This window comes from Salmo salar, chromosome 20 (assembly GCF_965601325.2).
Source record: "Salmo salar chromosome 20, fSalSal1, whole genome shotgun sequence".
Lineage (NCBI taxonomy): Eukaryota > Metazoa > Chordata > Actinopteri > Salmoniformes > Salmonidae > Salmo > Salmo salar.
In genome coordinates, this window is record NC_138310.1 from 13,217,314 (window position 1) to 13,233,531 (window position 16,218).

The window sequence follows — 16,218 nt, forward strand, 5'->3', positions numbered from 1 at the left end:
TCTCTACAGCAGACTTGACTTCAAATAGTATTTTTCTTTCTATGACTTTCTATATTTGAACTTTATTTAACCAGGCAAGTCAGGGCTAAAGTGCGGTGCTAAATAAGAAGAAAGGGGAAGTTTCATTGAACCTGTCTAGTGTAGAGATGGGACTATCTCTCTACATGATCTGGCTCTATGCTGCCTGGAGAGTGGTGTACTCCACTCGTCCCACTGCGCCAGGCAACCTGGATCGAGTGCAGAAAAACCAATACTAGTTGAACCCTGGTCTGCTCCGCTTCAGACTCCGCTCCTGCTTTAGAACTAATAATCCAGCGAGTTCATTTATTAGCCTTTGTACACGACGTGTTCGGCTGCTAATAAGGGAGTATCTTGGCCCAAAAAAATACGCGCACACTGACAAACCAACTTTCATTCTTCACTCTCTGCCAGACCTCTCAATGTTTACACACTCCTAATGACAATCGTTGTCAGAGAGAAAGGATGCACTTAACATGTGTTTTTTCATCCAGCGTTTGTGAAATGTGGCACATGCAAAGCATACAGATCAAAGATGATTCAGACCAGTATGAGTATTACAGTTATTTGAATCAACTGATGTCATTCCTTTTTAAAACTGGCTCGTGAACCCAATCCGTGATTATTAAAGTATAAAAGCCTATCAAAATGCATGTTCACTACTTTTCTGCCTAATGATGTAATTTTGGCGCAATGATGAGGATGATTGACTTGTTCTTCCTGAAGAACGGTTTATCCTTGTTGCAATTAAACCCATATGCATGGGATATTCAACAGATATTACAACAGACTTACAACAAGCACATTTTGTGAAAATGTCATTTTGAAGAGACTGAGTTGGAATAGGAATTCTAGCCACTGACTAACCAGTCATATACACAATATAGCCTACAGTCATATTGTTTTCAAATGGCAAGAATGCCAATGCTTCTTTCTTCAATTATTCCTTTTTTTTTCTTCACATTTTTACACTCTAACCTTTTACATCTCTCGAATAGGTTTGAACTTAATCTCTCTTTCTCTTTCCCTCTTTTCTCGCCCTCGCTCACTCAGCATAAGACAATTCTCCGGTCCTATTCTCAGGACTTTGCGCCTCTCTGCCAGTCTTCCATTCCATATCTCCTCTCATCTGTCTCTTCCCACTCTCCCATTGTCCACCAATCGCAGAGCATGGACCTAGCTGCCCCGGGCACTGGCAGCCCTGACCCTGTGCTGGTGGCCAACGGCTCACTGGACAGCTCTGGTGGCTCTCTTGCAGTCTGCCTTCCCACTGACTCTTCTTTCTCTGACACTCGTCAAACCTCTTTGGTGAGCCCTAGCTGTGTGTTGTGACAAGTGTTTGACAATGTGATTGTCTATGAAGCATTCGATTGGGGGGGGGGGGGGGGGGGGGGGGGGCAGATCTGGAGTAGGTTCTAAACATTGTTTCAATGTCAGGAACGTGATGTTCTTGTCCTTGAAAATAGGCCAAGCCTTAAGTTAAAAAACAGGCTGTAGCCTATGTATGCTGTGGTGATTTGGAACTATTGGTTCTTAGTGGTTTCACTTGAGATGATATAGCTACTTGTTTGTTTTGTCCGGTTTTGTCCAGCTTTCGCATTCGTAGTACCTTTTTTTTTTTAAACACATTTGCTTTTTCCTGGCATCTGTCATTCTCTTTGCTGTCCTCCTTTTTCCTCCGTAGAGTGAAAGCGCTAATGAGGAAGTCGGGGAGGGAGAGTACGTCAATCTGTACTCATCCAGCCAAGCCAAAGGAGACGGGCCGCTCTCCCGCCGAGTAAGTAGAGTAGCCTTAGAAGAGAGAGGCGGCATGAGAAAAAGAAGAGAGCGGAGAGAGCGGGGTGCTTTCACCAACACAGTGCACCATGACTGACAACGGACCTCACAATCTAACCCCATTTTGAACTCGACTTTGACTTCTCAGGGTTCACCGTCTCTTCGACCGCTTGACATGCCCTGCTTCGCTGACTGTCATTACATTACCATGGGTTGTCCTCCTTTTCCAAAACCCCCTCTGCCACTGGACTGTCCCTATGTCCTACTATAACCTCAAAGGACACCAAAGTCACCTCCTGTCATTGTCTGAATGAGGGTTTGTCTCCAAGTCACAGTGAGACATTTTATCACGTTCACAGACTTGACATTTGGCCGTTAAAGCCCCCGGGGGTTGTCCCCGACCGTTGGGTCAGGTCCAGATCGCATTAATGCCTTTGTGTTTAGTCCCTGTACTTAACTTCTTCCATCAGGCTTTTTATCAGGGATGATATAATCCAATAAAATGACTAATCACCCAGTTTATTTCTTAAGTCATTCTCACTCAGTTCTCCCCACATAAAAAAAAATATTGGCCTCTTAGAGCATCTCCTTTTGGGGTGGAGATGGGTGTATGTACAGTGCCTTCAGGAATGATTCACACCCCTTGACTTTTTCCACATTTTGTTGTGTTACAGCCTGAATTTAAAATTGATTAAATTCAGATTTTATCACTGGCCTACACACAATTACCCATAATGTCAGAGTGGAATCATGTTTTTTCCAAAAGTCATTAAAAAAGAAAAGCTGAAATGTCTTGAGTCAATAAGTATTCAACCCCTTATTGTTATGGCAAGGCTAAATAAATTCTGGAGTAAAAATGTTCTTAACAAGTCTCAATACACAACATCAATAGACCGTCACTCCAAAGATACAGGCGTCCTTCCTAACTCAGTTGCCAGAGAGGAAAGAAACCCCTCAGGGATTTCACCATGAGGCCAATTGTGACTTTAAAACGGTTAGAGTTTAATGGCTGTAATAGGAGAACTGAGGATGGATCAACAACATTGTAGTTACTCCACAATATTAACCTAATTGACAGAGTGAAAAGAAGGAAGCCTGTACAGAAGAAAAAATATTTCAACAAGTTTATAACAAGACACTAAAGTAATACTGCAAAGAATGTGGCAAAGTAATTCACTTTTTGTCCTGAATACAAAGTGTTTTATGTTTAGGGCAAATCCAATACAACACATTACTGAGTACCACTCTCCATATTTTAAAACATAGAGGTTGCTCCATCATGTTATGGGTATGCTTGTAATTGTTAAGGACTGGGGAGTTTTTCAGGATAAAAATAAATGGAATGGAGCTACTCTAACATATTGACTCGGGGTTGAATACTTATCTAACAAAGATATATTAGTGGTTTTATTTTTCATAAATTCTAACATTTGTAAAAAATAAAAAAATAAAAAAAAATCTTACACTTTGACATTACAGAGTATTTTGTATAGATAATTGACAAACAAATGCAATTTAAATCTATTTTAATCCCACTTTGTAACACAACAAAATTTGGAATAAGTCTAGGGCTGTGAATGCTTTCTGAAGGCACTGTATAGAGCCCCACGGTGGAGGTGTCATAATACCCATAAAACCTAGCAGTCAAACTAGGAAATCGTTCCAATTGTTTTTCCACCATTCATTTTTCCCATAGGGAATTTAAGAAACACTTAAAATAAGGGCTGTGTTTCGTGTAGGCTTACCCTGGCGTGACGTTCCAATAACCATGTCAATCTCTCTTAGAATTTCATTTTTGTGTGGTAAATACAGGTGAATATATTGATAAAAGTCACCTTGTCCTAGAGAGATTTACACAGTTATCAAAACGTCATGCCAGGGTAAGCCTACAGTACACAAAAAATATATTTTAGGGGATTTTAGAAACACTTATCAGAAAAATAAAAGGTGGAAAAAAACGATTCGAACCATTGCTCTTACCTGTATATTTACTGTTGCACTATAGAAGTAAGGCTGGAGTTATGCATACAGTATTTGATAATGATAGTGTGTGTGAACTACCATTGCCTGTTTTACTCAAACCTGACTGAACAACTCACTGAATACTAAGTTGCTTAAACAGCGTAACGTACGATCACATCTACCTAACTAAGAAAGCTTTTTCACCTTTTAACATGACCTCAGGGTCATGTTCATTAGGCACCAAACAGAAGACCATGTACTGAAACAGGGATAGAAATGTCCAATGAGAATCTCACATTTTAGTTTTCCACTTCAAAACATTTCCAAATGTTTTCCATTGCATGCCCTAATGAACAAGAACTCAGGCTGCTGGATTCGGTGCGAGACCTGTCCCTGTCCTAACTACGTTGTGTGTCATTGTCAGGACTCATCCGCCATAGATGACTCACTGGAGGACACTGCCTCAGAGAACCCACTGTGCAAGGACACGTGCAATGACAGGTAAGTGCCCATGCCATGACGGACTGTCTCTTCTGTTAGTTCATCATTCTCCATTGTTCCTACTCTCAATTGACAATAGGAAGGATTTGGCAATTTAACAAGTGAACCTATAATGATTTTGATATTGCATCTTAAATCACCCTCCACCCCCTCCCCCTTTTCGTTATAATCTTTTTTTCTCTCTCAGCCGAAGGCAAAAGTCCTCAGAAGAAGGGCCGAGTAGCGAGGAGACAGATGAACTTTCCCTCGTCGATCACATGGAGATCATGTCCCGGATAACACTAAAGCAGGAGGTAAACGTGCTTCTTAGTTTCTACTATTGAGGGTCAGTCCATTTTACCTCGAGGCTCTTTCAGCTCCATCCGTTTATAATCACAGGAAAGGCCTCTTTCTACGAGATACTTCATAGGAATCTACAAGAAGGATACTCATAATACTAAATAAGCCTCCACCCCAAAGCTGCTTACAGAGAGCTTGTCCTCTGCTACCCCATGCCTCTGTAACTCAATGTTACAATCTCACAGTAGATGATAAGTATGTGATTATCGGCGAAAAGCTAGAGTTGGCAAGGTCAGACCAGCTTTAGTAGAGCATATCTCCTTATAGATAACCCTCTCACGGCTAACAAGTCTGGCTTTTCAAAACATATTTTTCTATATTGTCGGTACGGTTTAATCAGGATAGTCACTCGTAGGGCTACACTGGGACTCATCACGGAGTCAACGCTTAGGCTAATCCTCTCTCCCCGTACAACTTTTTCATCTGTCCGTGTGATACCAGAGCGACGACGGTCCAGATGTCCGAGCCGGATCGGGGGATATTTTATTAGTCCACGCCACAGAAACAGACCGCAAAGGTATGTATGACCTCCGTAGCGTACACGCACAAACACACGCACACACACATCCCCCAGAGGAGACTAGTACATGTGGTCTGTGTCCACTCAGTAGGGCGGGTCTCTCCCCACCCTCCTACTTCTATACCTCATAATTACTGGATTCAACAGAACTGTATGTCGTGCTTCTGTATGCCAATGTTTTTTGATGTTTTGATGTTTATTTTGTGATGACCTACCGAAGTTGAATGTGTTACTGTCAATAATACGTATTTTTCCGTAATAGACCCAGACTTTCCTTCCTTCGGATGGGAGCTCTTGACAAACGAGAGGATAGTTAGTGATCTCCTGTGGGGTCTTCTTTTCCAGATCTTGTCTTGTACTGTGAGGCTTTCCTGACGACGTACAGAACGTTTATAACCCCCGAGGACCTCATCAAAAAGCTGCACTGCAGATATCCTTTCCATACTTCACATGTCGTCCAAGGGTCACCCACCAAAAAAAGGCTTCAGAAAAAGTGTTCTGTGACCCAGGAAACGAAACTGCCTCGTTTCAACATCATTACGTACATCATTTTATGAATATGAACACTGTGTGGGTTAAAAGTTGCACATTAATTACATATTATAAATAAAAGGTACAGTTTTGAAATCATAGCGCATTTTGGGTAATTTCCCCTAGTTGAGGTTGCCATGTTACACCTTGGTTACAATTGTTGCACATGTTCCGTTGTCCATGCTTGCAGAAAGCAACTTATGTACTGGACCGGAGAAATTCCGAAATAATACGAGATAAGAAGCTGTTCGACGGTGATAGATTTTTCTCAGATGTCAGAACAACGCTTTATGTAGCTGTCAGGACCTTGAATGTTTTGAGAGCTGTGTTACCTAGCAAACGTTGTGCGGCCTTTAGTTTAGCTAGCAGTCATAAGCAATGATGGCCCTTGTTATGCTAAGTACAGCTGCTAAAACATCTTATATTAACTAAGAACCACTGTACATGCTTAATACATATTTCCTCATTTCGAGGGTTCACCTGGATCAGTGATGGACCGGTAACGTGTAGCTTGACCTTATGCAAGGATGAACACACAAATGAATGTGCAACTTTGACACGTTTTGAACCACAGCATTCATATTCATAACATTATCTATGTAGAGAAGAAACAGATTTTTGGTGGCTTGCCCTTGACTAATGTGGACAGAGAGAGCTTCCTTCAACAAAGCCTGCTTGGTTGAGATAATAGGGAATGGGAAGCAAAATCCTTACGATAGACATAAACACTGAATACTGTAAGATTGGAGACTGTTTGTTTCGCTTAACCCCTCCACACATACACCAGATTTAGTCACAGCCCAGACACCTTCAAGAAGAGAGTCAGCAAAAACACCTTCTTCGTTCTGGTCCGTGTGGTGGACGAGCTGTGGTGAGTTCCCTAGGCTGTCATTTGACTAGAAAACTGTCTATCAAAAACCTACACTCTGCAAAGACCATTTTTCATGTCCTACAATGTCGGTGCAGACTTAAATGATTCTTATTCGCATTTCCTTTTGCAAAAGGGGGGAGGGCTTAACTGGTCATGATTCACTTTCAATTAAACGCCTCGTGTCTTTTTCCTGTCTTTTTTTTCTCCTTCACCACCACTCTCATTCCCCTCTCTCATCCGTCCGTTCCCTCGGCTTTGGAACTGTGTGTATGTGTGTGTGTCAGTCTGGTGGAGATGACGGAGGACATCCTGAAGCAGCTGATGGACCTGGTGTTCAGGCTGGTGTGTAACGGCGAGCTGAGCCTGGCCCGCGTGCTCCGCAAGAACATCCTGGACAAGGTGGAGCAGAGGAAGTTGCTACGCTACACCAACTCCCTTAAACCACTGGCCGCGCGAGGTGTCGCTGCCAGGTAGGCCCGCCCGCCCACAATTAGTGAAGGAGAATACTGTGACAGCTAAAACCTAGCATTTTGTATTGTTTCAGAGAAAGTTACCATTTACAAATGTTCAGCTCCGCAACAGTAACAGAATTCTGTGGTGTTTTCTGAACATCAATGTATCACAGTGTCTAGTTCTAACTCTGGCCATATTTACTTTTTTGTTGTCGTCGTCGTCCCCCGTGTACGACTTCAGACCAGGGACCCTGCATGATTTCCGCAGTCACGAGATTGCTGACCAGCTAACTCTCCTGGACGCGGAGCTCTTCTACAAAATTGAGGTAACGCATCCAAGCATGTCCTTCTCCTCCTGCATATGATTCCCCGCTCTAAAAAGTCCTTATTCGTGTGACTCTGTCTCCCTCTACACAGATCCCTGAGGTGTTGCTTTGGGCTAAGGAGCAGAACGAGGAAAAGAGTCCCAACCTCACACAATTCACAGAGCACTTTAACAACATGTCATACTGGTAAGCCTGAGCCCCAAATCTTAACTTAGTCACCACAGTGCTTCTCTTCGTCCCTGCAGCACTTCACTGCCCTCTCCGATAGGAAAGCAGCCAGGTCTGGAGAACGTGATGACAAACTGATGCATCTCTACTCCTTCGTATCTCCCTCAGGGTCCGCTCCATAATCATTCTGCAGGAGAAAGCCCAGGACCGAGAAAAGCTCCTCCTTAAATTCATCAAAATAATGAAGGTATACCTGTTTGAAATGTGGATACTTAAGAATGGGCAAACAGTGGTATTGGGAGGGTTTGTTGAAAAAGCAACAAATTCTCAAGTGCATTTTAAGATGGTTTCCCTTCACTGTCTTGCAGCACTTACGGAAGCTAAATAATTTCAACTCGTATTTGGCAATATTATCTGCCTTGGATTCAGCTCCCATCCGAAGACTGGAATGGCAGAAAACAACCTCAGAGGTGAGTTGGACTGTGTTGTCTAATAGATGTCCAAAGATTGCTCTGGAACATTTGGTTTATTGTTAATCTTTCCTTCCTCTAAGATTAAATCTCTACATGTGTTGTGTTTGAGGTTAACATGGCTGTCACTGTTCTGTTCTGTTTGCAGGGCCTAGAGGAATACTGCACGTTGATAGACAGTTCCTCGTCGTTCCGGGCCTACCGAGCGGCACTGGCAGACGTGGAGCCCCCATGTATACCATATCTGTAAGTCAAACTGCCGGGTTGCAAGATGTATGCAATTTGTTGTCGCAAGTGACACAAATGTATTTGCACGTCTCCGATATGTATTGCTTACTGTGTATTTCTCGTCTTTATTGTACTGACTGTTTCTTGTTTTGTTTATTTCCCACACGACACATAGGGGACTTATCCTCCAGGACTTAACCTTTGTCCATCTGGGCAACCCTGACCTCATCAATGGGAAGGTCAACTTCTCAAAGCGCTGGCAGCAGTTCAATATCCTGGACAGCATGAGGCGCTTCCAGCAAGTGTACGTATATAGTGGCCAACAGATCTGGGAGAACTCTATTTTCAACTATTCCTTGTGGAAAGTAACTATTTTTCCAGGGGAACAAATATTTACTTTGGAGGTGACTACAACTATTTGAATACAGATCCCAAAAAAGTACTACATTTTCAAACTATTTGAAGCTCAGGAAGTAACTACTTTTCAAAACTATTTGAATACAGATCTCAGGAAGTAACTACTTTTCAAAACTATTTGAATACAGATCTCAGGAAGTGACTACTTTTCAAAACTATTTGAATACAGATCTCAGGAGGTAACTACTTTTCTGAAACTGTTGGATTGGCTGCTTTCAACTAATGACAGGGCTGTATCTGGAACTGCATGCTAAAGAAAGAAATAGAATGAAGAGAGGACACAATCTCCTATACTATTCCAGGTTATCTGACAGTCATATTTCATCTGCACAATACATTTTCTAAATGTCCATTCTCCTGAATGTCCATTGCCCAATGTGTACATAATCAAGTCAAACCAATTGACCAATTATATTTTATACAGGTAAGTATAAATGCGTTGTGACGCTCAACTACTACATGACTCTTTGAACATGCCACTGAAAAGGTTGAAAGCAGCAATTAATTTTATAATTACAAGCCATTTGCAAACAGCAAGTTGGATGCTTAGCAAAAAAAAATGTGAACCTTTTTGTCCATCTGAGGGTAAGTGTTCTTGTTTCAAACACACACACACACTACACCATCTTTAAAGGGATTTTCCATCTACCTTGACTGTAGTTGATTCAATAAGGCAGTTTTTGAGCAACATTTTATTAGCATGTTACATGATACTTTGGTAATTGCATTTTAATTGCATAGCAATGAGCTGAGTTTTTGTTTCTTCTGTACACAGGAAAAGTAGCTGTTCCTTATTCCACTTATTCCACTGCATTATTATGCAATTATAGAGCAATTTCCAAAATCCTATGTAATAACAATGTTGCTATTATAATAATCACAAAGTTACTACACATGTATTATAACTTGATAACAAGTGCTACTTATGTATCACTCATTAGGAAAATATATTTGTTAGTAATTTTGAAGCTGTAAAGGTTATCTACTCTATTGTTGAGATTATTTTAATTCTAGGCTATAGAGCCCTCAAACTATGTGCTTATGATCATATATTTACACTAATTCAACTAACTTGTAGTTTTTTTGTTGTTCATCAAATATTTGGCAGCCATCAAATAAATATATATTCAAATACCTTCAAATATTATTTAGTTTTCTGAGACCTGTATTTATTTGAAAATCCAAGAAAATAGTTGCCTTTTAGTTGAAACTCTATATAAACTATATTTGACTACCGTAAGTATTTGAAAAGTTGGTATTTTCAAATAAACTTCAAAATATAACTATTTTCTGCCCAGGTCTGGTGGCCAATCTGTCCGTTGCTGTCATACAGCTTTATGTTCAATGCACTTTTCTTTCTCCCCCGAAAAATGTTTTGGAATTTTAGGATATTTTCCTTGGAATTTCCCACCTTTGCAATGTTTAGATGGTGTTCTCCCTCTCTCCCAGGCATTATGATCTGAAACACAACGACGACATCGTCTCCTTTTTCAATGACTTCAGCGACCACCTGGCAGAGGAGGCTCTGTGGGAGCTGTCTCTAAAGATCAAACCTCGGAACATTACGCGGCGCAAAACAGAGCGCGAAGAGAAGACATAGGAACTTGTCCCGCTGTATTGCACCTTTGGTCATTTTACAAAATCATGGAATTACAAGAGACTACAAACAAGTAGAACTGTGAAGGCAGCTAAAAGACTGTGGATGATTTTTTTATTTTTTTTCTGGACCTCTCAGACTTGGGATTCTCTGTTTGGGATTGCACTCAGTCCGTGTGTGAGTAAAGCCAGTGAGAGAGACACTGTGCAGTGTTGGAAGGCTCGCAAAAAGATTCCTCATGTTCACCTTTGTCACCAACCTCATCCACCCAATGCCATATTATGGGTATGGTCCAAGCATTACAGGATACGCTAGGGGTTGTCCTCTCACAACCCAAGACATTGTCCTGACTAAAACCTTATCATACTGATGTGGGCCATGGGAAACACTGCCCAATGTCACTCAGTTTGGACTTTTTTTATACGGGACTCCAGACCCTTTTTTTGCTGCCACAAACTGTGACGCCGTATCGCCTGACATGGCAGAGAACTGCTATGGGCGGTGCAGAACTTTGAGCAAAGACACTCATCACCTGGGTCTGCTTCTAGACTGGTGGAAAAATTATATATTACTGGTGCACATAAGACATCATTTTGTCATTAAAAAACATGTTTTTTTTTCAAGGAAGTGTTGTATGTATGATAGTGTCTGACTGATGCAATGCAGTTTTTGTTTTGTTCTTTAAAAGGATGTGAAAATTATACTTCAGAAATGCGGAGAAGTGATACATGAAGTTCATATACAGTGGGGTCCGGAATTATTGGATCGCTTGATAAAGATGAGCAAAGAAGACTGTATAAAATAAACAACACAAATGCTGAACTATATTGTATATAAATATATTGTGTATAAATTGTCCTGGTACTTGGTAAAGTTCATGATGCCATTGACCTTTAACAAGGGCTCCAGGACCAGTGGAAGCAAAATAGCCCCATAACATCAACGATCTACCACCATATTTTACAGTAGGAATGAGGTATTTTCTGCCTATGCATTTTTCTTTTGAAAGCCAAACTCACTATTGATGTGCATGGCAAATGAGCTCTATTTTCATGTCATCTGACCATAGCAGCGCCTGGACTTTGCTAAACGACATTGGCACTTGGGTTGGAGCCAGTGCTATGGTCATAAGACACGAGCTCCTTTGGTTTGGCTTTAAAAAGAGCAATGCATATGCAGAAAAGACCTCATCCCTACTGTAGGATATGGCGGTGTATTTTGAAATGATATGGGGCTATTCTGCTTCCACTAGTCGTGACGCCCTTGTTAAGGTCAACGGCGTCATTAACTTTACCAAGTACCAGGACATTTTAGCCAAAAACCTGGTTGCCTTTGCCAGAAGGCTGAAACTTTTCCACAAGTGAATCTTCCAGCAAAACAATAACCCCAAGCACGTTTTAAAAATAATCCAAAAAGAAATGGTTAATTGACCACAAAATCAACATTTTGAACCTCATTGAAAACCTGTGGTTTGAATTGAAGAGGACCGTCTATTAGCGCAGATGAACGATATCAAGCAACTGGAAACATTCTGTATGGAGGAATTATCTAAGATCCCTCCGAATGTGTTCTCCAATTTCATAAAACATTTTAGAACAAGGCTTTGTCGTTATCCTGGCTAGGGGAGGGTTGCTGGAGAATTGAAAACAGGATCCAATACATTTTACCCTTTTTTATTTATTTTATTTATTTGAAACAATCTCTTTCTCTGAAAAATTGTATTAGTATAAAATAATATTTATTTTAGCATTTTTACAGTCTTTTTTGCATATCTTTATCAAGGGATCCAATAATTCCAGACCCCACTGTACTTGCACTTAAAAATCTAATGAACAAAAAAGTGATGTATGTGTCAAGGGAGCTGTACATAGCAGTGAACATTAGAAACATTACAGCAATCAGAAGTGGACCTGGTCGCCATCCCTCTACTGTTTAATCTGGATGGTGAATGAAGGCCTTTTATACAGAACAAAAATATTAACGCAACATGTAAAGTGTTGGTTTCATGAGCTGAAATAAAAGATCCCAGAAATTTTCCATACGCACAAAAAGCTTATTTCTCTCAAATTTTGTGCACACATTTGTTTACATCCCTTTTAGTGAGCATTTCTCCTTTGCCAAGATGATCCATCTACCTGATTGTGTGGTAAATCAAGAAGCTGATTAAACAGCATGATCATTACACAGGTGTACCTTGTGCTAGGGACAATAAAAGGCCACTCTAAAATGTACAGTTTTGTCACCACAGATGGCTCAAGATTGAGGAAGCGTGCAATTGGCATGCTGACTGCAGGAATGTCCACCAGAGCTGTTGCCAGAGAATTTAATATTAATTTCTCTACCACAAGCCGGCTCCAACGTTGTTTTAGAGAATTTGGCAGTACTTCCAACCAGACTCACAACCGCAGACCCTGTGTAACCACGTCATCCCAGGACCTCCACCTGCGGGATCGTCTGAGACCAACCAGTGGACAGCTGATGAAACTGTGGGTTTGCACAACCATGAACCGTCTCAGGGAAGCTCATCTGTGTGCTCGTCATCCTCACCAGGGTCTTGTCCTGACTGCAGTTTGGCGTCATAACCAACTTCAGTAGACAAATGCTCACCTTCAATGGCCATTAGCATGCTGGAGAAGTGTGCTCTTCACGGATACATCCCGGTTTCAACTGTACCGGGCAGATGTGTGGGCGAGTGGTTTGCTGATCTCAACATTGTGAACAGAGTGCCCCATGGTGGGGTTATGGTATGGGCAGGTATAAGCTACGGACAATGAACACAATTGCATTTTATCAATGGCAATTTCAATGCACAGAGATACCGTGACGAGACCCTGAGGTCCATTGTCGTGCCTTTCATCCGCCGCCATCACCTCATGTTTCAACATAACGCACGGCCACATGTCGCAAGGATCTGTACACAATTCCTGGAAGCTGAAAATGTCCCAGTTCTTCCATGGCCTGCATACTCACTAAATGTCACCCGTTGAGCATGTTTGAGATGCTCTGGATCAGTGTATGACAGCGTTTTCCAGTTCCCGCCAATATCCAGTAACTTCGCACAGCCATTGAGTGGGACAACATTCCACAGGCCACAAGCAACAGCCTGATCAACTCTATGCAAAGGAGATGTGTCGCGCTGCACACCAGGTATTGACTGGTTTTCTGATCAACGCCCCTACATATTATGTTAAGGTATCTGAGACCAACAGATGCATATCTGCATTCCCAGTCGTGAAATCCATAGATTAAGGCCTATTGTCTGCTTTCCTTATTTGAACTGTAACTCAGTAAAATCTTTGAAGTTGTTTCATGTTGCGTTTATGTTTTTCTTCAGTGTATATCGCAAATACAAGATGGCACATTAGCTCCATTATCCCTTGACATAATCAACCCTACCAGACCACACAGATCCCTGTGCAAATAAATAAAACTTGCAGTATTTCTTCATGTTCTGTTGGCATTATTTCTTCTCCCCGCCATAGTCATACCATGCATGTTATCAAGTAAGCATAGAATGAATGGAGGGTCAATGGAGGTTTTCCTTATGAATAAAACATACAGTCCCAGTCAAAAGTTTGGACACACTTAATCATTCAAGAGTTTTTCTTTATTTTACTATTTTCTACATTGTAGAATAATAGTGAAGACGTCAAAACTATGAAATAACACACATGGAATCATGTAGTAACCAAAAAACTGTTAAACAAATCAACATATATATTGAGATTATTCAAAGTAGCCACCCTTTGCCTTAATGACAGCTTTGCACACACTTGGCATTCTCTCAACCAGCTTCATCAGGAATGCTTTTCCAACAGTCTTGGCTGCTTTTCCTTTACTCTGCGGTCCAACTCATCCCAAACCATCTCAATTGGTTTGAGGTTGGGTGATTGTGTAGGCCATGTCATCTGATGCAGCGCTCCATCACTCTCCTTTTTGGGCAAATAGCCCTGACACAGCCTGGAGGTGTGTTGGGTCATTGTCCTGTTGAAAAACAAAATGATAGTCCCGCTAAGCACAAACCAGATGGGATGGCGTATCCCTGCAGAATACTGTGGTAGCCATGCTGGTTAAGTATGCCTTGAATTCTAAATAAATCACAGACAGTGTCACCAGTAAAGCACCATCACACCTCCATTCTTCACGGTGGGAACCACGCATGCGGAGATCATCCATTCACCTACTCTGCATCTCACAAAGACATCAGTTGAAACCAAACATCTCAAATTTGGATTTATCAGACCAAAGGACAGATTTCCACCGATCTGTCCATTGCTCGTGTTTCTTGGCCCAAGCAAGTCTCTTTCTTCTTATTAGTGTCCTTTTAGTAGTGGTTTCTTTGCAGAAATTCAACCACGAAGGCCTGATTCACGCAGTCTCCTCTGAACAGTTGGTGTTGAGATGTCTGTTACATGAACTCTGTGAAGCATTTATTTGGGCTGCAATCTGAGGTGCAGTTAGCTAATGAACTTATCCTCTGCAGCAGAGCTAACTCTAGGTCTTCCTTTCCTGTGTCGGTCCTTATGAGAGAGCCAGTTTCATCATAGCACTTGATGGTTTTTGCGACTGCACTTGAAGAAACTTTAAAAGTTCTTGAAATTGTCCCGATTGACTGACCTTCATGTCTTCTTAACCAGAACGGCGACCACAGCATTCTGCAGGGATACGCCATCCCATCTGGTTTGCACTTAATGGGACTATCATTTTGTTTTTCAACTGGACATTGACCCAACACACCTCATGCCAACAGTCTTCTCTTTGCTTATTTGAGCTGTTCTTGCCATAATATGGACTTGGTATTTTACCAAATAGGGCTATCTTCTGTATACCACCCTTACCTTGTCACAACACAACTGATTGTCTCAAACGCATTAAGAAGGAAAGAAATTCCACAAATGAACAAGGCACACCTGTTAATTGAAATGCATTCCAGGTGACTACCTCATGAAGCTGGTTGAGAGAATGCCAACGGTGTGCAAAGATGTCATCAAGGCAAAGGGTAGCTACTTTGAAAATCTCAAATATAAAATATATTTTGATTTGTTTAACACTTTTTTTTGGTTGCTACATAATTCCATATGTGTAATTTCATAGTTTTGATGTCTTAACTATTATTTTACAATGTAGATGTAGAAAATATAAAAAATAAAGAAAATCCCTGGAATGAGTAGGTGTGTCCAAACTTTGACTGGTACTGTATTTCTAATCAGGCCTTAAATATGACAGTCAGAAGCTCAGTCGGAACATCGGGGGAAAAAATCAGTTCTGCTACATTGGACCATTTTCTCCTCACTTCATTGAAGTGAGCTTTTTGAGTCTTGAATTGATTGCACCCTCTAGCGCTGGCAGTAGCGTTAGAGATTCGGGGTGTCAAATATTGTTGCTATTTTCACAACTGAAATTATGGGTACAGTAGCTAGCGGTGGGGCAAAAGGGCTGGGTTTCGATGAATAAACAAGTTGTGGGTTTGTCGAGGCTTGGCCAATCAGAACGTGCTCCATGGCTAAATATGTGGTTGCTTCAATTTGTGTATTTACGGTATTTTAGGTATTGTGTCGTCATCAACTTCAATTTCAATGTTATTCAGTTTATAGACTAGTTCATTATGTAGTCTGCCCCATATTTGGTAAATATGTTGAACATGTTTGCAGTTCACATTTGTTCTAATTGCATTGCTTCAATACAGAAATACATTGTTAAACACAGGCTATAGCATTCACACTGATATAGCGGCTAGGCCTGCTGTAAATTGCAGTCTAGACATGGACATGCCAAACAGTCAATAATCAAGATTAAATCCAGTAGGCTATTGATAAGGCCTAAAAAATATATTATATAATAATAATTTCTCTTGTTCCATTGCACTGTGTGCATACGCAGGCCTGGAGCGTGTCTTTGGTAGTGGGACGAAGGGCGATCTTTAAAAATGGGGATGGATAGCCTACTTGAAAAAATCTAATTTGATTTGTCACATGCGCCGAATACAACAGGTGCAGACCAACAATGCAGTTCAAGAAATAGAGTTAACAAAATATTTACTAA

General features: G+C 41.1%; 1 protein-coding gene across 4 annotated transcripts in view; it reads left to right on the top strand.

Annotated features, from left to right (window-relative positions):
• LOC106580123 (rap guanine nucleotide exchange factor 1) overlaps positions 1 to 13,623 on the top strand; it is a 53,571-nt gene extending 39,948 nt beyond the window's left edge. Inside the window, exons 12-26 of one of the 4 annotated variants that reach the window (XM_014160818.3) lie at positions 1,072 to 1,326; positions 1,703 to 1,795; positions 4,181 to 4,257; positions 4,445 to 4,550; positions 5,038 to 5,113; positions 5,462 to 5,546; positions 6,426 to 6,518; positions 6,803 to 6,988; positions 7,212 to 7,296; positions 7,388 to 7,482; positions 7,633 to 7,711; positions 7,833 to 7,934; positions 8,083 to 8,180; positions 8,338 to 8,466; positions 10,029 to 13,623. In XM_014160818.3, coding sequence (XP_014016293.3) covers positions 1,072 to 1,326; positions 1,703 to 1,795; positions 4,181 to 4,257; positions 4,445 to 4,550; positions 5,038 to 5,113; positions 5,462 to 5,546; positions 6,426 to 6,518; positions 6,803 to 6,988; positions 7,212 to 7,296; positions 7,388 to 7,482; positions 7,633 to 7,711; positions 7,833 to 7,934; positions 8,083 to 8,180; positions 8,338 to 8,466; positions 10,029 to 10,179 — 1,710 coding nt within the window. In that variant the 3' untranslated portion in view covers positions 10,180 to 13,623. The remainder of the gene's footprint in view (positions 1 to 1,071; positions 1,327 to 1,702; positions 1,796 to 4,180; positions 4,258 to 4,444; positions 4,551 to 5,037; positions 5,114 to 5,461; positions 5,547 to 6,425; positions 6,519 to 6,802; positions 6,989 to 7,211; positions 7,297 to 7,387; positions 7,483 to 7,632; positions 7,712 to 7,832; positions 7,935 to 8,082; positions 8,181 to 8,337; positions 8,467 to 10,028) is intronic. The other 3 variants (XM_014160821.3, XM_014160819.3, XM_014160823.3) reach the window with 3 other exon arrangements.
• The last annotated feature ends 2,595 nt before the right edge of the window (positions 13,624 to 16,218 follow it).